The sequence below is a fragment of the Orycteropus afer genome, unplaced genomic scaffold (assembly GCF_000298275.1).
Source record: "Orycteropus afer afer isolate SDZICR_OR568_19922 unplaced genomic scaffold, OryAfe1.0 scaffold00015, whole genome shotgun sequence".
Classification (NCBI taxonomy): Eukaryota; Metazoa; Chordata; class Mammalia; order Tubulidentata; family Orycteropodidae; genus Orycteropus; species Orycteropus afer.
Window position 1 is genome coordinate 18,663,454 of NW_006921602.1, and position 22,891 is coordinate 18,686,344.

Consider the following 22,891-nt stretch of genomic DNA (forward strand, 5'->3'; position numbering starts at 1 on the left):
TTTGTCTCATGACATTGACCACAGTTTACCACAATGCAACAGCTCCCCTCCCACTTCCTCCCCATAGTTACCTCTACCCTGTGTCCATCCCTTCATGCACTCCTGCCCCCTGAGCTGTCTCCCTGTGCATAAGCAGCCCTTCTTTCTCCCATGATTGTTCTCTCCAAGGAGTGTATCTACTTGACGTAAATGTTCAACTCATGTGCTTGTCTTTTGTTTGGCTGGAAACCACAGGTGTGGGTTCAATTCCAGATCTGAAGGGAAGCTAGGGGCCATAGTCTCAGTGGTTCCACCAGGCTCTATAGGACCAGCAAAACTGGTCTCCCCCACTTTTTTTTTCTCCAAATGATTTTGAGATTTGTTCCACATTGTTCTCCTTCTCCTTCAAGGATTTCCTACATAGATCCCCTTTCAAGTGGATGACAGTGGTAGCCAGGCACCATCTAGTTCTTCTGGTCTCATAGTCATATAGGCTGCAGACTGCATGGTGTACGAGTCGCTAGGACTAATTGTTTCTGTGAATTTTGATTTTCTTCATTCTTCTTTGTTCTGGATGAGGAGAGACCCATCGTTGCAGCTAGATGGCAGCTTGCTAGCTTTTAAGTTCCCAGTCACTACTTGTGAAAGTAGGAGGTGGAACAATGTTTTGTATAGTATGACATGCCAATCGAGTTTGATGTCCCCTACGACTATGGTCCCAAGCCCACAGGTTCAACTACTCAGCCCCCCTGGGTAGCTGGCTGTGACCAAGCTGTGACCACAACCTTGCCCCTTGTCAGTTCTACTATACACCTGGGAATTCTGATCATTCACATTAACTTATAGAACCATTGACCATGGAGGGGTTCTTTCTGACAACATGACCAAAGTAGGTGAGATGAAGTATGGCCATTCTCACTTCTAAGGAGCATTCCAGCTGTACTTATAGGGCAGATTTGTTCATTCTTCTGGCAGTCCATGGTATTTTCAGTATTCTTTGCCAATACCACTATTCAAACTTATCAATTTTTCTTCAGTCTTCCTTACTCATGGTCCAGCTATCACGTGCATTGAGGTGATTGAAAATACCATGGCTTGGGTTAGGCACACCTTAGTCTTCAAAGTGACATCTTTGCTCTTTAACACTTTAAAGAGGTCTTTTGCAGCAGATTTTCCCAGTGTGATACAATATCTGATTTCTTGACTGCTGCTTCCATGGGTGTTGGTTGTGGATGCAAATAAAATGAAATCTTTGACAACTTCAATCTTTTTTCCATTTATCTTGATGTTGCTTATTGGCCAGTTGTGAGGATTTTCATTTTCTTTATGTTGAGGTTTAATTCATACCGAAGACTGTAGTCTTTGATCTTCACCAGTAAGTGCTTCAAATCATCTTCACTTTGAACAAGTGAAGTTGTGTCATCTGCATATTGCAGGTTGTTAATGAGTCTTCCTCCAGTCCTGATGCCACATTCTTCACATAGTCAAGCTTCTCAGATTATCTGCTCGGCATACAATTTGAGTAAGTATGGTGAAAGGATAAAACGCTGACACACACCCTTCTTGATTTTAAACCACACAATATCCCTTTGTTCTGTTTGTACAACAGCCTTCTGGTCTATGTACAGGTTCCTCATGAGTACAATTAAGTGTTCTTAAATTCTCATTCTTTGCAATATTATCTAATTTGTTATGATCCACACAGTTGAATGCCTTTGCATAGTCAATAAAACACAAGTAAACATCTTTCTGGTATTCTTTGCTTTCAGCCAAGATCCATTTGACATCCATAATGACATCTCTCATTCCACATCCTCTTCTGAATCCAGCTTTAATTTCTGGAAGTTCCCTGTCAATATACTGCAGCCAAACAATAGAGGTCTATAAGGTGAGTAATAAAGTACTACTCCTTAAAACCATACAATCAACCATACAAGATCAGAAGGGCAACATTTGCCCAGGATTAAAGCTCAAAAGCAGGAAGGAACAGGAAAGAAAGACCAATGGAAATGGTAAACACAGGGAGGAAGTGGGCATAATGTTGTTACATTGTGGGGATTGTAATCAATGTTGCAAAACAATCTGTTGAATTACTGAATGGAAAACTAATTTGCTCTGTAAACTTTCACTAAAATCACAATAAAAAATTGTTTTGTTTTGTTTTGTTTTTTAAAATGGAAAGGATAGTAGACAGTAACTCAAAGCCATATAAAGAAATGAAATTATTTGGTAATTTCATGGGTAAACAGAAAGACCACAATTATTTCATTTTTGGATTGTAACTCTACTTGTTATGTCTTACATAATTTAAAAGACAAATGCATAAAAATAACTAGAAATTTATGTTACTGGGCTAACAATGTATAAGGATATAATATGTGGCAACAACAACATAAAGGAAGAAAGGAGCTGTATAGGAAAAGCTTTGTATATTACTGAAGTTAAGTTGGTATCAATTTTTTAAATAAAATTTATATTTGAAATACACATAGGATATTAAGTGTAATCCCCATAATAGCTATGAAAAAATCTAAAACTACACAAAAAAAATGAAAAGGGAAACAAAACGATTAAAAAAAAAACTAAACTCAAAACATTCAGCAGTGGAAGAAATGAGGAACAAAAAAAGGTATAACACACAGAAAACAAATAGCAAAATTGCAGAAGTAAATCAATCCTTATTAGTAATTATGATGGCAGAATGGATAAGAAAACATGAAGAACTATAACCTGTCAATAAAAGACACACTTAAAAAAAAAATTTATTGTGATTTGGGTGAAATTTTACAGAGATTTCTTTTTCATTCAACAGATCATACACATTTGTTTCGTGACATTGCTTACAATCCCCACATTGTAACAGCTCTCTTCCCATTTCCTCCCTGTGGTTACCTTTTCCCTGTGTCCTTCTTTCCTATGCATTCCTGCCTCCCTTCTCCAGTATAAATGCTGTCCTTCTGATCTCCTATGGTTGACTATTCTAAGGAGTGCCTCTCCCTGGTGTAGTTGTTCAGTTCATAGGCCTATCTATTGTTTGGCTGAGAGTTAAGCTACAAGAGTAGTCCAATTCCAGGCCTGAAGAGTTAATAAGGGCCACAGTTTCAGGGGTTTCACCAGTCTCTACCCAACCAGTAATCCTGGTGTTTAAAAGACCCACTTTAGAGCCAAACATACAAATAGGGGGAAAGAAATATATTCTATGCAAATATTAACCAAAAGTTATCTAGCGTGCCTATATTAATATCAGAAAAAATAGACTCTAAATGAAAAACTGTTACAAGAGACAAACAAGGGCATTATATAATTATAAAAGGGTCAATTTATCAAAAAAATATGGCAATTATAAATATATATATACACCTAACATCAGAATCCCATAATATGTGATGCAAATACTGAGAAAATTGAAGGGATAAATAGAAATTTCTACAATATTGTTGGAGACTTCAACATACCACTTTCAATAATTAATAGAACATCTGGAGAGAATACCAATAAGGAAATAGAGAACCTGAACAATGCTATAAACCAATTAGACCTAACGGACATATATAGAGCACTCCACCCAACAGCACAATACACATTCTTCTCTAGTGCACTTGGATCATCCTCCAGTATAGAGGATGATCTCTCCAGTATAGAGATTTCATATATGAAATTACAAAGTAAGTCTCAACAAATTTAAAACATTGAAACCACACAAAGTATGTTCTCTGACTACAACAGAATAATGCTAGAGATTATTTTTAAAAAAAGAAAACTGAAAAATACATAAATATGTGGAAATTAAACAACACTATTAAAAATGGATCAATGACTTAATTATAAGAGTTAAAACCATAAAATTCCTAGAAGAAAACATAGGGGCAAATATCTTTGGCGTAGATTTGACAATGGATTCTTTTTTTTTTTTTAGTTCTTTTAATTTTGTGTGTGTGTGTATACACACACACACACACATACATACACATACATACATATATACATATATGTTTGTGATTTGGGTGAAAATTTACAGAGCAAATTCACTTTCCATACAGCAGTTCACATATACTTTGTCTCATGATATTGACTACAATTGACCACGATGCTCCCCTCCCACTTCCTCCCGATAGTTACCTCTTCCCTGTGTCCATCCCTCCATGCACTCCTGCCCCCTGAGCTGTCTCCCTGTGCACAAACAGCCATTCTTTCTCCCATGATTGTTCTCTCCAAGGAGTGTATCTATCTCAGGTAAATGTTCAACTCATGTGTCTGTCTTTAGTTTGGCTGGAAGCCACAGGTGTGGGTTCAGTTCCAGACCTGAAGGGCAGCTAGGGGCCATAGTCTCAGTGGTTCCACCAGGCTCTATCAGACCACCAAAATGATTTTGAGTTTTGTTCTACATTGTTCTCCATCTGTATCCAGGATCTCATACATAGATCCCCCTGCGAGTGGTTGACAGCGGTAGCCTGGTACCATCTAGTTCTTCTGGTCTCAGTCATATAGGCTGCAGATCGCATGGTGTACCAGTTGCTAGGACTAATTGTTTCCATGAATCTTTGGTTTTCTTCACTCTTCATTACTCTAGATGAGGAGAGATCCATCGCTGCATCTAGATGGCAGCTTGCAAGCTTTTAAGATCCCAGTCACTACTCACCAAAGTAGGAGGTGGAACAATGTTTTGTGTAGTATGTTATGCCAATTGAACTTGATGTCCCCTGTGACTATGGTCCCGAGCCCACAGGTTCAACTACTCAGTCTCCCTGGGTTGCTGGCTGTGACTAAGAAGTGACTACAACCTTGTCCCTTGTCAGCTCTACTATACACCTGGGAATTCAGATCATACAGATACACGTATAGGACCATGACAATGGATTCTTAGATATGACACCAAATGCATGAACAACAAAAGAAAATACAGATAAATTAGACCTTATCAAAATTTAAAACTTTTATGCATCAAAGGATATTATCAAGAAAGCTGAAAAGACAACTTACAGAATGGGAGAAAATACTTGAAAATCGTGTATCTGGTAAGGGTTTAATACCCAAAATTAAAAAAAAAAAAAAAGTCTATAACTCGACAGCGAAAAGACAAATAACCAAACTGAAAAATGGGCAAAGAATTTGAAGGGACATTTCTCCAAAGAAGATGTGCAAATGGCCAATAAACACATGAAAAGATGCTCAATGTCATTAGTCATTAGAGAAATACAAATCAAAACCACAGTGAGATACGACTTCACATCCACCCTAAACTCAAACCAAATCTACTGCCATTGAGTCAATTCTGACTTACAGGGACCCCCACTGGGTTTCCGAGGCTGTAAATATTTACGGAAGTATACTGCCCCATCTTTCTTCCACAGAGCAGCTGGTGAGTTTGAACCACTGACCTACTGGTTAGCAGCCTTATCCACTATATCACCAGAGCTCCAAAAACCAAACTCAAACTCACTGCCATCAAGTAGATTCTGACTCATAGCAACCCCCATTGGGTTTCTTAGGACATAAATCTTCAGGGAAGCAGATTGCCGCATCTTCCATCCATGGAGCAATTGATGGGGTTTGAACTGCCAACCTTCTGGTTAGCAGTCGAATGCCTTAGGCACTACATCACCAAAGCTCCATTCACATCCACTAGGATGCTATTATTAAAAAAAGGATAATAACAAGTGTTAGCAAGGATGTGGCAGAATTGGAACTCTCTTCACTGCTGATGGGAATGTAAAATGGTTCAGCCACTATAGAAAACAGTTTGACAGTTCCTCAAAAAGATAAAAATAACATTACCATATGACCCAGCAATTCCTCTCCTAGATATCTACCCAAAAAACTTGAAAGCAGATAAATAGTTGTACAACAATGTTTGGCAGCATTATTCACATTAGCCAAAAGAAAAATCCAAATCTCCATGAACAGAAGAATGGATAAAAACACAATGTGGTCTGCGCATACAATGGAATATTATTCAGCCATAAAGAGAAATGAAGTTCTGATACATGTTATGACATAAATTAACCTTGAAAACATTATGGTGAGTGAAATGAGCAAGACACAAAAGGACAAATATTGTATTAACTCACTTATATGAAATATCTAGGATAGGCAAATTCATGGAAACAGAAAGCTGATTAGAGGTTACCAGGAGCTAGAGGGAGATGGGAATGAGGAGTTACTGTTTAAGGGGAACAGATTTTCTGTTTAGGATGATGACTACATTCTGGAGATAGAGGGTGGTGATGGTTACACATTGTGAATGTACTTAATGCCACTGAACTACACACTTAAAAATGGGTAAAATAGAGTATTTCACTTTCATTTTTTCTGAAAAGAAAATAGGGGGAAAAAATAACAAGCTTCTATGGTTCTATGTAAGGAAAGGTGAATTCATATTGTTTATGTTGAGAGGCTGAGAAATATGGTGGAAAGAAAACAAGCTTTGGTGCAAGATTGACCTGGTTTCAGTTCAGGTCCACTTACCAGCTATACAACTGTGAGCAAGTTATTAACCTCATGGACCTTGTCTTCATCTGAGAAATAAAAATAATTTTTCTTCACACAAAAAAGCTGCTTTTACTCTAAAATGCTTCAGAAAAAAAAATATATGCATGAAAGAATGAGAAAACAAATGCAGCAAAATGCTAACAATTGGTGAATCTTGACAATTTTATATAAGCTCGAAATTATTTCAAAATAAAAAAGTATATAAGAAATTAGGGGGAGAAAAAGCAGTACTGCCATTTCAATTAATATCGAATCAAAGATATTCTTATTTTTTCAAAAATTCACTCAAAAAAGAGCCTTGTGGTTCTAACATAGCCATGTACATGGCTAACAGCTTTAAACGATAATTTGCAATGAATCTAATGAATTGCCCCATTTTAGCTTTAATGTCGTATGTCACAGATGAACCAATAATGTACTCATTCCAAATTTTCGCTTTTGGATCTTCCAGGTCTGTTCTGGTTCCCTAGTGCTGCTCTGACAAGAAATATACCACAGATGGGATGGCTTTAACAAACAGGAGTTTATTCTTACAATTTGGGGGCTTTAAGTCCAAGTTCAAAGTGCCAGGCTCTAGGGGCTGGGTGAAAGCCCCTCAACCTTGGGCCTCAGCTTTGCCTTTTGCTCCTGGCTCACTGAAGCTAGAGGCATCTCTTCACTCAGGCAGCTACTGGCAGTCCAAAGTCGACAAATAAAATGGCACAGTCCTGATGTTACCAAACCACACAGCAGGCCATTAATTCAAGTCCATTGAAAGTCCCAAGGTCAGCAGAGCATGGCAGGCTGCTGAACAATGACACAGTTACATGCAGTGTTCAAGTGTGCCAGAAGCTAGAGACCATTCCCCAAACTGTTTCTTATATATGTGAAGCAGACTACATGCCCAAAGGTAGCTACTTGGCTGCTCACAGTACATTCCACCATGGAGTTAATTACCAGTTTCTTCATGGGGAATACTATACCCAGCTGCCCAGCCACTCAACCAGGCCCAGCCAAGTTAACATACAAACTTAACCACCACAATTCTACCCCTTGTCAACTTGGCACCGTACAGATCTTCAGTGGGTGGTATCTGTACAGATCTCCTCCACTGGGTGACTCCAGTCCCTAGTTCCTGAGTGGCAACCTCACCCCCTTGGCCTGGCAGGCCCCGTTCCTCTTCCTCTTGGGCATGGCAGCCCCACCCCCTCACTCTTGGGCAGCAGCTATGGCTCCATCCCACTAGCTCACATGAACGAGCAGCCCCACACTCCAGAACCAAGTTGGTGAAGGTCTGGCTCTTTGAAACCTAGGGGGCTGTGTGATTTCACCCTCAAAGGCCATGGTCCTATTCTTGAGGCTGAGGCAGCTCTGCTTCCTGTTTCCTTGGTCTCTCCACTTCTGCCAATTAATGCCCGAGGACAACCCACTCCCAGGAATCTTCCTGCCCAAAGGACACTCAGCTTTCTTGCTCCATGGGCTGGCCAACCTGCTACTCCATCTCATGCCTGTCTTCTCTACCAATTAACTCCTGAAGGCAACTCACTCCACCAGGAAGCTGCCTCCCCAAAGGCATCCAGCTTTCTCGTCCGTGGGCTGGTAAGGCTGTCACTGTCTCATGCTGATCTCTCTACTGTGCTCCTGCCGTCTTTCATCTGGTCTCTTGGCTCTGCTGCTGCCGTTTTTCATGCTACATGCCAGGGTCTCTCTGCCAGGGTCTCAGGTCAAGGACGCACTCCACTTTTGTTTCCACATTTTAGGTATCTGTCAGAGCAGTACTCCACTCCTGGTACCATATTCTGTTCTGGTTACCTAGTGCCGCTCTGACAAGAAATATACCACAAATGGGATGGCTTTAATAAACAGGAGTTTATTCTTAAAATTTGGAGCTTTAAGTCCAAGTTCAAAGTGCCAGGCTCTCGGGGCTGGATGAAAGCCCCTCAACCTTGGGCTTCAGCTTTGCCTCTTGCTCCTGGCCCACTGAAGCTAGAGGCATCTCTTCACTCAGGAAGCTACTGGCAGCCCAAAGTCGACAAATAAAATGGCACAGTCCTGATGTTACCAAACCACACAGCAGGCCGTTAATTTAAATCCACTGAAAGTTCCAAGGTTGGCAAAGCATGGCAGGCTGCTGAACAACGACACTGCTACATGCAGGGTTCAAGCATGCCATAGGCTAGAGACCATTCCCATTCCTGTTTCTTATATAAGGAAGCAGACCACATACCCAAAGGCAGCTACTCAGCTGCTCACAGTAGATTCCACCATGGAGCTGATTACCAGTATCATCATGGGGAATACTACATCCAGCTGCCCAGCCACTCAACCAGGCCCAGCCAAGTTGACACACAAACTTAACCACCACAAGGTCACTTTAAACACTAAGGTATGCCTGACCCAAACCTTGGTATTTTCAATCACCTTATATACATGTGAAAGATGGATGAATAAAAAAAACCAAAGAAGAATTAATGGCTTTGAATTATGGTGTTCCCAAATACACCATAGCCTACCAGAAGAATGAACAAATCCGTCTTGGAAGAAGTACCAGAATGCTCTTAGAAGCAGGGATGGTGAGACTTCATCTCACATACTTTGGCCATGTTATCAGGAGAGACCAGTCCCTGGAAAAGGATATCATGCTTGGTAAAATAGAGGGTCAGTGAAAAAGAGGAAGACCCTCAATGAGATGGACTGACACAGTGGCTACAACGATGGGCTCAAACATAGCAATGATTGTGAAGATGGCGCAAGACCAGGCAGTGTTTCATTCAGTTGTACATAGGGTCACTGTGAGTCAGAACAGACTCAATGGCACTTTCCAGGTACATTCATGGTTATGGGCATCAGGTCACTGAGTGATTTTACTGCTAGGCAATCCCATTGGTGATAAAATGACACAGCCAGAAGTCCATTAGAAGAATCCCAACAGTCTAGCCCAAGCATGACTTGGGCAACATGCTTAAGCAGAACTTCTCTGACAGCTTGTGACATGATAGCATAGCATACCAAAGGCAATGCCATTTAAAACATTAGCTCAGCTGCTCATTTTCCACATGGGCCTAAACAATAATTATTGTATATACATACATGAAGCCCTTAAGAGCTGTTAGTAAACATCAACCTTAATGGTAGACTAATTTAAGGTATTCACTGATTTATTCTATGGTTTTCTTGTTCTTATTCTGGCATAGGATGGATGGCTTGTTACTAAAGAAAATCTGGCAACTGAGCTGCTGAGTTTCATTTAAATTTATAGTCTTAAATAATCCCACAACACTTTTGGCAATTCTCCTGTTTCTGTAGGAAGCTCTCTTTTCCATTACTTGAAATATCTACTTCACAATGTATTCCTCTCTCTTCAAGCCTCCTCATCCATAACTGTCTTTCATATTTCTGTGAGAAAAGAGAAACCATCAAAACAAGCTCTCTAATTTTGCCACCATCATGCCCACATCTTTATTCATCTTCCCCTTCTTCCTTTTTGTTTCAATGGAGTAAGTTCTTCCTCCCTTTTAGATAATTCTTCCACGTGTGCCCTGGAACTCATCCCATCTCATCCTCTCCAGAACCTCACTCCTTTCGTTTGGGTCATTTCCATCAACATATAGACATGCTCTCACCTACCTAACCCTACTTCCCCCTCCAGCCACCCCTCCCACTTCTCTGCAACCCTAAAGCCAATATTTTCAAATTCCCTAAACTCTCTGCCTCCACTTTTTCATTTTCCATTCCCTCTTCAACATGCAGCAATTTATCTTTTTTCCTTAATGTCATGGATTGAATTATATCCCCCAAAAAATGTGGCAACTTGGTTGGGCCATGATTCTCAGTTGTTTGGCAATTATGTAATGAAGTAATCACCCCTCATGATGTGATCTGATATAATCTGCCAATCAGCTGTAAGGGGATTAGGATGGAATACAAAACCCTTACTCAGGTCACAGCCGTAATCTGATGTGAGGAGAGTTTCTCTGGGGCATAGCCTGTATCACCTTTTATCTTATAAGGGATAAAAGAAGAGAGAAGTGAGCAGAGAAGGAGAGAATGTTAGTACCACCTAGAAAGAAGAACTGGGAACAGAGCATGTCCTTTGGACCTGAGGTCCCTGAACTGACAACCTCCTGGACCCAGGGAAAGATTGATGCCAAGACACATGGAGATCTCCAAGAAATGCAGGGTTCACAGATTCTGAAAGGAGACAGGGGCCTTCCTCTAGAGCCAACAGGGAGAGAAAGCCTTCCCCTAGAGCAAGTACCCTGAATTCAGACTTCTAGCCTCATAAACTGTGAGAAAAAATTTCTCAGTTTGTAAAAGCCATCCAATTGTGGTATGTTTGCTATAGCAGCACTAGGTACTTAAGACACTTGACAACCTCTCAAATCACTCTTCAAAGCTAACTAAGATTTACCTCTATTTTGATAAATCCCAAAAATATTTTTTTATGATCATCTTTCTTAACTTCATCAGCAATATATGATGCAGACAACCTTCCTTCCTTACGGTTTCAAAGACATCATTCTCCTATGTTTGCTTCCTTGCTCTCTGCCCATGCCTTCTCAGACTCTTCCACTGAGTCCTCATTCTATAGGTGTTTGCCTAGTTAGTTGTTGCTTAGCAGTCAGATATTAGCCCTCCTCTCTATTTAATTCTCTCCCTAAGCAATATACTAGGAGCTCTGGTAGCATAGGGCCAAAGGCACTTGACTGCTAACCAAAAGACTGGTGGTTCAAACCCAACAGCCACTCCTCGGAAGGAAGGTTGGGCAATCCACTTCCATAATGATAACTGCCTTGGAAATCCAAGGAGGGGTTGTGATGAGTCAGGTCCAACTCGAGGGCACTTAACAACAACAATAAGCAATACACCATCCTTATGCCAGTATCTCCCAGATTTACTTCTCCAGCCCTGGCCACTTCTCTGAATTTTTGACTCACACAACCAATAGCCAAGTCAGCTTCTAAAGGTCTAAGAGATACACAGACTTAAGTTTCTTTGAAAAAAAAAAAAAGAGTACTCAATTTCTTGCCCAAATACTCTTCATTTTCTCCATCCCTCCCAACTAAAGTCTCATTCATTCATTAATGATAACAAACTTAAGTATCCCTGCTAACTCCCTTCAAAGACTAAAATGTAACAGATGAAACTCTTAAAAGAAGATAGAGGAGTAAAACATCAAGACCTTGAATTAGGCAATGGTTTCTTAGATATAACATCAAAAGCACAAACAATAAAATAAATTGGCCAATATTAAAACTATAAATTTTGTGCTTAAAAGGATACCATCAAGAAAAGTGAAAACCTACAAAATGGAAGAAAATATTTGCAAATCATGTATCTGATAAGGGACTTGTATCTGGAATACATCAGATTCCTACAGCTCAATAGTAACAATACAAATAAACAAATTTGAAAATGAGCAAAGGATCTGTATATACATTTCTTCCAAGAACATATACAAATGACCAGCAAGCCCTTGGAAAGATGCTCAAAATCACTAGCCATCAGGCAAATGAAAATCATAACTATAAGAAGTTACCAGTTAACATCCCCTAGGATGGCTATAAAAAAAGGCAAATAATAAGTGTTGGGAATGATATGGAGAAACTGGAACCTTCACACACTGCTAATAAGAATGAAAAATGGTGCAATTACTTTGAAAAATTGTCTGTCAGTTCCTCAAAAGGTCAAACATAGAGTTACCATATGACCCAGCAATTCTACTCCTAAGTATATGCCCAAAGGAAATAAAAATATATATCTACACAAAAATCTGTATATAGATGTTCATAGTAGCATTATTCATTAATAGCTGAAAAAAAGGAAGCAAATGTTCATCAATAGATGAATGGATAAACAAAATGGGGAAAATACATACAATGGAATACTAAAAAAACCAAACTCACACCATCAAGTCGATTCTGACTCATAGCAACCCCCATTGGGTTTCTGAGGTAGTAAATCTTTATGGAAGTAGACTACCCAGTCTTCCTTCTGAATGGGATACTATTCAGCTATAAAAAGAAATGAAGTACTAATATATGCTACAAAATGGATGAACATTGAAAGCACTATGCTAAGTGAAAGAAGCCAGTCACAAAAGACCACATATTATATGACTCTATTTATATGAAATGTTCAGAACAGGCAAATCCACAGGACAAAAAAGACTGGTGGTTGCCTAGGTAAGATGGTGTTGGAAAGAAGTGATCAGTAATGAGCACAGGGTTTCTTTCTGGAATAATGACAATGTTCTAAAATTTATGATTATAGTTACACAACTCTGAATGTACTAAAGTCCATTCAATTACACACTTTCAGGAGGTAAAATTTGGGATATGTGAATTACAATCTCAATAAATCTGTTATAAAAAAGGAAGGAAGGAAGGATGAACCTATCATGAATCTCTCTTGGGGCTTCAGGGTCATTGTGCCAGCTTCATGAAGGGACTCCAATTCCCCATAAGTACCAGAAGGGACTTGCACACCTACCTCTACACAAAGATATTTCTCCCCTTAAGGCTCTGACATCATACAAACTAACCTCAGAGAGAAAAGAATAAATGGCCACTGAGTCTTGGAAAAATGAAGATGACAGGTCAGATAATGGCCAAATGTTCGAATGGGAGTAAGAAAGCTTAACTCTGAGCTCCTTTTTAGGAGCAACAGGAGACTCTCTGAGAAAGTCCCATTTAGGGTGTGCTAAAGTCGGGAGTGGCTGGGGACCACAGAGTGGCAGGTTTCAGGTAGGAATTAGGTAAGGGGAGGGTGCAGAGGTTTCCAACAGCTAAGGGAGACAAATTTGTCTGTCAGTTTGTCATCCCTTGAGGCTTGTACATTGTTGTGATGCTTGAGGCTGTGCTGCTGGTGTTTCAGATGCCAGCAGAGTTGCACATGGTGCACAGGTTTCAACGCAGCTTACAGACTAACACAAACTAGGAAGAAGGAGGAGGCCACCCACTTCTCAAAAATTGGTCAGGGAAAAAACCTTATGAATAGCAGAGAAACACTGTCTGATACATTACTGGGCAACTTTATGAATAGCTTGGAAATATTGTCCAACACAGTGCAGGAAGACTACCCCCTTGGGTTAGAAGGCACTCAAAATAGGACTGGGAAAGAGCTGCCACATTAGAGTCGAACCAACCTTAATGATATGGATAAAGTAAGTCTTTCAGGACCTCCATATGCTGACATGACATGACTCAAATTGAGGAGAAACAGCTACAAACGTCCAATAATAATTGGAACATGGAATGTAAGAATATGAATCTAGGAAAATTGGAAGTTGTCAAAAATGAAATGGAACACATAAAGATTGATATACTCGGCATTAGTGAGCTGGAATGGAGGGGTTTTAGCCATTTTGAATCATACAACCATATGATCTACTATGCTGCGAATGGCAATTTGAAGAGGAATAGGGTGGCATTCATCATCACAAAAGATGTTTCAGGATCTGTCCTGAAGTACAATGCTGTCAATGATAGGATAATATCATATGCCTACAAGGAAGACCAGTTAATATGACTATTATTCAAATTTATGCATCAACCACCAAAGCAAAAGATGAGGAAATTGAAGATTTTTATCAACTTCTGCAGTCTGAAATTGACCAAACATGCAATCAAGATATGTTGCTTATCATTGGTGACTGGAAGGCAAAAGTTGGAAACAAAGAAGAATCACAGTAGTTGGAAAATTTGGTCTTGGTGACAGAAATAATGCTGAAGATCACATGATAGAATTTTGCAAGACCAATGACTTGTTCATTGCATATATCTTTTTTCAACCACACAAAGGGTGGCTATACACGTGGACTTCACCACTTGGAGTACACAGGGATCATATTGACTACATCTGTAGCAAGAGGCAATGGAAAAGCTCAATATCTTCAGCCAAAACAAGGCTAGGAGCTGATTGTGAAACAGACCATCAACTGCTCATATGCAAGTTCAACTTGACGTTGAAAACAATTAAAATAAGTCCATGAGAGCCAAAATATGACCTCGAATATATCCCTCCTGAATTTAGAGACCATCTAAAGAACAGATTTGATGCATTGAACGCCAGTGACCGAAAACCAGAAGAATTGTGGGATGACATCAAGAGCATCATCCGTGAAGAAAGCAAGAGATCATTAAAATACGAGAAAGAAAGAAAAGACCAAAATGGATGTCAGAATAGACTCTGAAACTTGCCCTTGAGCGGAGAGTAGCTAAAGCAAATGGAAGAAATGACAGGATAAAAGAGCTGAAAAGAGTTCAAAGAGCAGCTCGAGCAGACAAATCCAATTACTATAATGAACTGTCCAAAGACGTGGAATTAGAAAAACAAAAGGGAAGAACACACTCACCATTTCTCAAGCTGAAAGAACTGAAGAAAAAATTTAAGCCTCAAGTTGCAATATTAAAAGATTCTATGGGCAAAATACTGAATGATGAAGGAAGCATCAAAAGAAGATGGAAGGAACATAGAGTCATTATACCAAAAAGAACTGGTCAATCTTCATATATTTCAGGAGGTGGCATATGTTCAAGAACCAATGGTATTGAGGGAAGAGGTTGAAACTACACTGAGGGAATTGGCGAAGAACAAGGCTCCGGGATTGATGGAACACCCATTGAGATGTTTCAACATACAGATGCCCCACTAGAGACACTCACTCAGTTATGCCAAGAGTTTGGAAGACAGCTACCTGGCCAACTGACTGGAAGAGATCCATATTGTACTCATTCCAAAGAAAGGTGATCCCATAGAATGGGGAAATTATCGAACAATATCATTAATATCGCATGCAAGTAAAATCTCACTGAAGATAATTCAAAAAGAGTTGCAGCACTATATTGACAGAGAACTTCCAGAGGTGCAGGCTCGATTCAGAAGAGGCGTGGAATGAGAGATATCAATGCTGATGTCAGATGGATCTTGGCTTAAAGTAAAGAATACCAGAAAGATGTTTACTTGTGTTTTGTTGACTATGTAAAAGCATTTGATTGTGTGGATCATAACAAATTGTGGATAACACTGAGAAGAATGGGAATTCCAGAACACTTAATTGTACTCATGAGGAACCTGTACATAGACCAGGAAGATGTCGTTCAAACAGAAAAAGAGAACATTGGTTTAAAATCAAGAAAGGAGTGTGTCAGGGTTGCATCCTTTCACCATACTACTCAATCTTTATGCTGAGCAAATAATCTGAGAAGCTGGACTATATGAAGAAGAATGTGGTATCAGGATTGGAGGAAGAATCATTAACAACCTGCAGTACGCTGACGACACAACTTTGCTTGCTGAAAGTGAGGATGACTTGAAGTACTTACTGATGAAGATTGAAGAATACAGTCTGCAGTATGTATTACATCTCAATATAAAGAAAAAAATTCTCACAACTGGACCTATAAGCAGCATGAAGACATATGGAAAAAAGACTGAAATTGTCAAAGACTTCACATTGCTTGGTTCTACAATCAACGCCAATGGAAGCAGCAGTCAAGACATCCGACGACATATAGCATTGGGCAAATCAGCTTCAAAGGACCTCTTTCATGTGCTGAAGAGCAAGGATGTCTCCTTGAGGACTACGGTGCGCCTCACACAAGCCATGGTATTTTCAATCGCCTCACATGCATGTGAGAGCTGGACAATGAATAAGGAAGACCGAAGAAGAGTTGATGCTTTTGAGCTGTGGTGTTGGCAAAGTATGCTGAGAGTACTGTGGACTGCTAAAAGAACTAACAGGTCTGTCCTGGAGGAGGTGCAGCCAGAATGCTTCTTGGAGGTGAGAATGGCCAGATACCGTTTCACATACTTTGGTCATGTTGTCAGAAGGGACCATTCCTTGGAGAAGGATGTCATGCTTGGTAAGGTGGACGGTCGCCAAAAGAGAGGAAGGCCCTCAACGTGGTGGCAGTGGGAATGGGCTCAAGTGTAATAAGAATCGTGGAGCCGGCTCAGGACCAGGCAGTGTTTCGTTCTGCTATGTATAGGCTCGCTATGAGTTGGAGATGACTCAATGGCACTTAACAACACAACAACAACAAGGTCATGAAGGAAGGTTGGGCAATCTTCTTCCATAGTAATTCCTCCTTGGAAACCTAAGGAGGGGTCGCTATAAGTTGGGTCCAACTAGACTGCACATAACAATAAGGTCAGGATCAGCCACTCCTTGGAAGGAAGACTGGGCAATCTACTTCCGTAGAAATTCCGCCTCTGAAACCCAAGGAGGGGTCATTATGAGTTGGAATTGACTCAACAGCAGTGAGTTTGAATTAGTTTAAGGTCAGGATAGGTGCTCTGGTGGTTCAGTGTTAAAGCATTCAGCTACTAACCTAAAGGTGAGCAGTTAGAACTCACCAGCTGCTCTATGGGATAAAGATGAGGCAGTCTGCTTCCGTAAAGACTTACAGCTTTGGAAACCTTATAAGGCCGTTGTACTCTGTAATACAGGGTCACTGTGCTTTGCAATAGACTCGATGGCAGTAGGTTTGGGTTTTTTTTTTGTTTTTTTTTTTTTTTGTTTAAGGCCAGGATGTAAGTATGTCTCTTACCTCTTTGGAAAACTTGCCTTTGCTCTTCTGAGCTGTATCTACAGAAGGAGTATCAGGACCTGATTTCCTATCAATTATATCACCCATAAGGGACCTTGGGCACAGTGGTTATGCAGTTGGCTGCTAACTGAAACATACCAGCCACTCCTCAGGAGAAAGATGTGGCGGTCTATTTCTAAGAGCATAGCCTTGAAAACCCTGTGAGGCAGTTCTGCCCTGTCCTATAGGGCTGCTATGAGTCAGAATTGACTTGATGACAATGGCTTTGTTTTTTTAATGTCACCAATGGATCCATAAAAACTATAAAATGAAACATTAAATAATATAGCATCCTAGTTACTTAAAATATCACTTAAAAAGTTTATAACTTTCAATTTAATTACATAATCAATGTAAGAAAGACACAACTCTACCTTTTTTTTTTTTTTTTTTTAATTTTACATGAGTTTCAACAATCAAAGTCTCATGAGCATTCCAGGAGAAAGATAAATATAGTCAGAAAAGAAAGCAAAAATATGTGGTACTCATAAAAAAAATTAATGGTTTTAGATTTAAAATATTTGTTATAAGGGAAGAACAAATTGGGTAGAGAAAAACCAAAAAAGGCACACTCACTGCCATCCAGTTGTTTCCAACTCAAAGCGACTCCCATTGTTTCCAAAGCTGTAAATCTTTGCAGAAGCAGACCACCTCATCTTTCTTCCATGGAGCAACTGGTGGTTTCAAACCATTGACCTTTTGGTTAGCAGCCAAATGCCTTAACTACTACACCACCAGAGCTCAGAAGAAAAGTTTTAACTCCTGAACACATTTCAAAATAATTTCTCCATTTTGTAATTAGAACCAGTATCATGAGGATAATTTCACTGCTGTTGTCATTGAGATAGTAATAACTTTATTACATGCTCACTCAAGTGCATGCATTGCACTATACCTCTTATATATATTACTTTAATCTTCACCTGCAACTAAAGTGGCTATGAAGATCCTCAAAGTTCCCCTGAAGTCCCTATTCTGCCTGTTGCTCTGACGTTCTTCTAAGGTCTTCCTGTTTTGAGAGTTATAATGTTGTTGTTGGGTGCTATTAAGTCAATTCTGATTCACAGTGACAAAGTAAAACTGCCAATAAGATTTTTTTAGCTGCAATATTTATGGAAGCAGATTGCCAGGTCTTTCTCCCACAAAGCCTCTGAGTGGGTTCAAAATGCCAACCTTTTGATTAGCAGCCAAGCTCTTCCTTTGTGTCACCAGGGCTCCTTGAGAGTTATAAGAGAGCTGGGATTTCTTTTAAGCCAAATGCCACAAATAAAGATTCATGATTTTTCAGTCCTGTTACAGTGGTTTTCTAGATTATTAATTCATGCAAACAAACACTTATTGAGTACCTAACATTTTCCAGAGACTGTTCCAGGCACTGAAGCCACAGAAATAAATTAGACATGGTACCCACCCAAGACATGAAGACAGAGTGAAGAAAACAATAGATGGCTTAATAGAGCAAAGAGTGCTAGGGGAGCTTAGGGCAGCGGGGTGTTAGTAAAGGTGTGCCAGAGGAAGTGACATCTAAGCTGAACTTTGAAGGTGGTACAAACAGTTAACATACACATCTGCTAACTGGAAAGTCAGAGGTTTGAATCTACCCAGAGGCACCTCTGAAGAAAGGCCTGATGATGTACTTCCCAAAAATCCGCAATTGAAGACCCTCTGCAGCATAGTTCTATTCTGACACATATGACGTTGCCATGAGTCACAATCTGCTCATGGGCAATTGCTTATAGAAGTTATAATGGAAAGGGGAAAGAAAGGCATTCTAACTATAAGAACAGCATGTGCAAAGGCACAGAAGTAGGAAAGCATGGACTATTCAGGAATAAGAAGTAGGTGATCACGGCCAAAAGGTATAGTACAAGGGGAGAGAGAAGTGAGGAAGCGGCTGCAAAGGCCAGCAGGTGTCTGTGATCAAGGTTATACTGATTGGAGTTCATTCTTATGAGGAAAGAAAACCTGGATGGGGAGTGGCCAGCCAGCCAGCCATTCAATCCACACCAAAAGAAAAAACCAAACCCACTGCCATCAAATTGATTCAACTCATAGCAACCCTGTAGGACAGAGTAGAACTTCCCCCATAGGATTTCCAAGGCTGTAAATCTTTACAAAACAGACTGCCTCATCTTTCTTCTGCAGAGCAGCTGTTGGGTTTGAACCTTTTGATTAGCAGATGAATATCTTAAGCACTGCACCACCAGAGCTACCTATTCAAGCCACACTGCCTTCTGCTTTCAGACTAATTTTTACACAGCAGATCCAAACACACACGCTTGCATTCAAGGACCTTCCTGTGTTGTCTCCATGAATACGCCTTAACACTTAAATCCTCTAAGGCTCCAAAGTGGCCTTGGACTCTGCAGGTCCTTGTTCTTTTCTTCCATTCCCACCCCTCACAAACCGCCTTCATTTTCACCTTTGTTGTTGTTGTTGTTATTATGTGCCGTCGAGTCAGCCCTGACTCATAGCAACCCCTCCTTGGGCTTCCGAGGCAGTATCACTATGGAAGTAGGATTGCCCGACCTTCCTTCTGAGGAGTAGCTGGTGGGTTTGAACCGCCAGCCGTCTGGTTAGCAGGCAAGTGTCTTTAGCCACTGTGCTACCAGAGCTCCCTCATTTTCACCTTAACCTGACCCAAATCAGCCAACTCACTCCACAGCTTCCATGTAGGGGAATATTCATATGTGTGGCTCTTAATAGCAGCAGAGGGCAGAAGAGACTCATAAAAAACTTTGGACAACCTTGTTCCAGCTAGTTGAAAGTAATCCTAGACACAGTCCTTGTGCGGGCCTTCTCAAACATTAATAATGCACACGAAACCAGGGGTCTTGTTAAAATGCAGGTTCTAATGAATAGTTCTAAGGAGGTCTGGTGGTGCAGTGCCTAAAACATTTGACTGCTAACCATAAGGTTGGCAGTTCAAAGCCACCAGCCACTCCGTGAAAGGAAGATGGGGCAATCTACTTCTGTACAGATTTACCACCTCAGAAGCCCAGTGGGGGTTGCTATGAGTTGCAATCAACCCAATGGCATGAGTTTGGTTTGGTTTTTAATCAATAGTTCTAGTTGATTGGGGCCCAGGTTGCACATGTCTAACCAGCTCTTAGGTGTAGTTGGTCTGGGGACACCACTTTGAATAGTGAGGGGCTAGAACAGCACTTCTCAAACTACCTAAGCTGAAAGATCTGTTGGTTTTTTTTAAAAAAAAAAATATTTCAGGACTTTCTAGATGGCCCTATGAGCTCTGATGGCATAATGGTTAAAGCATTTGGCTGCTAACCAAAAGGTCAGCAGTTCGAAATGACCAATCACTCTACAGTCTGCTTCCATAAGGATTTACAGCCTGGGAAAACCTATGAGGCAGCTCTGTTCTCAATGCCAGTGGGTTTGGTGTTGGTTCGGGTGGCTCAAATGGTCAAGCACTTGAAAGCTCATAGCCCTAAAAACTGGATAGAGCACAATTCTACTCTGTAATACACGGGGTTACATGGGATCACTGGGAGTCTGAATTGACTCTATGGCAATTGATTTGCTTTCGTTTTTGTATTACTGGTCTGAGGACCATACTTTGAGTAGTAAGGGGCTAAAACAGCACTTCTCAAACTATCTGAGCTGAAAAACCCATTTTAAAAAAATTCTGATCTATCATGGGTCAGATATTTGAAGAAAAGAAAATAAAGATGAATTACTAGAAAAATAAATAATAAAAAAAGACACATAAAATATAAGTCCCAATTTTCTATTACTGGATTTAAGAGGCACATGGCTCTGTTAAATTACACAGGTCAGCTAAATTTGCCCACCATTTCCTTCCATAAAGACAACTCAAATTGCAGAAACACAAGAAACGATGGCATGCTCACAATCAGGTTTAACTTCTATTGCTACATTTTATGGACAAAGGAGGGAATATACTAAAAGAATGCAAAGAATTTACTTGTGATTTCATGAACATATTTCCCACTAAAATGGAATTTATGAAAAAGTCTTTTTTTTTTTTTAATTTTTGTGATTTCAGTGAAAGTTTACAGAGCAAACTGGTTTTCCCTTCAACAATTCATACACATTATGTTTTGTGACATTGACTACAATCCCCACAATGTAGCAACACTCTTCCCACTTCCTCCCTGTGTTTACCGTTTCCATTTGTCAAGGACTTCATATTGGATCCACATTCAACACCCATGGAAGCAGAAGTCAATAAATCAGAAGTCATATTGCACTGGGCAAATCTGCTGCAAAAGACCTCTTTTTTACTCGCTGAAGAGTAAACATGTCACCTCAAAGACTAAGGTGCCCCTAACCCAAGCCATGGTATTTTCAATTGCCTCATGTGCATGTGAAAGCTGGACAATGAATAAGGAAAACCCAAGAAGAGTTGATGCTTTTGAGTTGTGGTGTTGACAAAGAGTACTGAAAGTACCATGGATTGCCAGAAAATGAATAAATCTGTCCTGGAAGCAAGTGCAGCTGGAATGCTCCTTGGAAGCAAGAATGGCCAGACTTCATCTCACCTACTTTGATCATGTTGTTAGAAGGGACCGTTCACTGAAGAAGGATATCATGCTTGGTAAAGTGGAGGGTCAGTGAAAAAAGGGAGGACCTACAATGAGATGGATTGACACAGTGGCTGCAATGATGGGCTCAGGTATAGCAAAGATTGTGAGGATAGTGTAGGGCCAGGCAGTGTTTCGTTCTGTTGTATACAGGGTTGCTATGAGTCAGAGCTGACTTGACAGCACCTAATTGGCGAAGAATGCTGAAAGTACCGTGGACTGCTAAAAGAACTAACAGATCTGTCCTGGAGGAAGTGCAGCCAGAATGCTCCTTGGAAGCAAGAATGGCCAGACTTCATCTCACCTATTTTGGTCATGTTGTAAGAAGGGACCATTCCCTGGAGAAGGATGTCATGCTTGGTAGGGTGGAGGGTCGACGAAAGAGGGGGAGGCCTTCAACGAGATGGATTGATACAGTGGCTGCGATGATGGGCTCGAGTATAGCAGGGATTGTGGGGCTGGCGCGGGATCGGGCAGTGTTTCGTTCTGCTGTGCATGGGGTCGCTATGAGTCGGAAACGACTCGACGGCACTTAACAACAACAACAACAACAACAAAAACAACAGCATTTGAATTCTTTCCTGCCCCTTTCTACCTTCTGAGCTTTATACCTGGGCAAATGCTGCCCTTTTGATCTCATATGGTTGATTGTTCTAAGGAGTACATACCTCCCTGGTATTGTTGTTCACCTTATAGGCCGGTCTATTGTTCAACTGAAAGTTGAGTCACAGGGGCAAGTTCAGGCCAGGTTTGAAGGGTGTCTAAGAGTCACAGTCTTGGGGGTTCCATCAGTCTCTATCAAACCAGTAAGTCTGGTCTTTTTTATGATTTTGAGTTTTGTTCCCTATTTTTCTCTCACTCAATCCAGGACCTTCTATTGTGGTCCCTATCAGAGCAGTCAGTACTGGTAGGAAAAAATTATATTAAGGACAGAGTCCCCAACATTTGAACACTTACCTCGCTACTCTTCCTCGAAGATCTCCCAAACCGGAAAGCTGTCTCATCTCCAGAGTCTTTAAGGCAGAATTAGTTCCGTAGCTAATGTTGTCCCGGGCACGGATCTGCTCCTGGAGTACCTGGCAGCACAAAAAAACATAGAGAATCATTTGAGGATTTACATGCTGTCACAAAAGCATTTTATATGCTTGGAAAAAAGAAGAAGATTTAGCTCATTTTTTAAAATAAAGGCTCCTTTTTATTTTTATTTATTTATTTTTTTAATTAGGATTTGGGTGAAGATTTACAGAGTAAATTCACTTTTCATACAGCAGTTCACATATACTTTGTCTC

At 40.4% G+C, this 22,891-nt stretch overlaps 1 protein-coding gene across 1 annotated transcript in view; it reads right to left on the reverse strand.

Moving 5' to 3' along the window:
* Positions 1 to 22,891, reverse strand: part of FAM81A (family with sequence similarity 81 member A) — a 73,740-nt gene that overhangs the window by 25,299 nt on the left and 25,550 nt on the right. Inside the window, exon 3 of the mRNA XM_007958342.2 lies at positions 22,559 to 22,677. Coding sequence (XP_007956533.1) covers positions 22,559 to 22,677 — 119 coding nt within the window. The remainder of the gene's footprint in view (positions 1 to 22,558; positions 22,678 to 22,891) is intronic.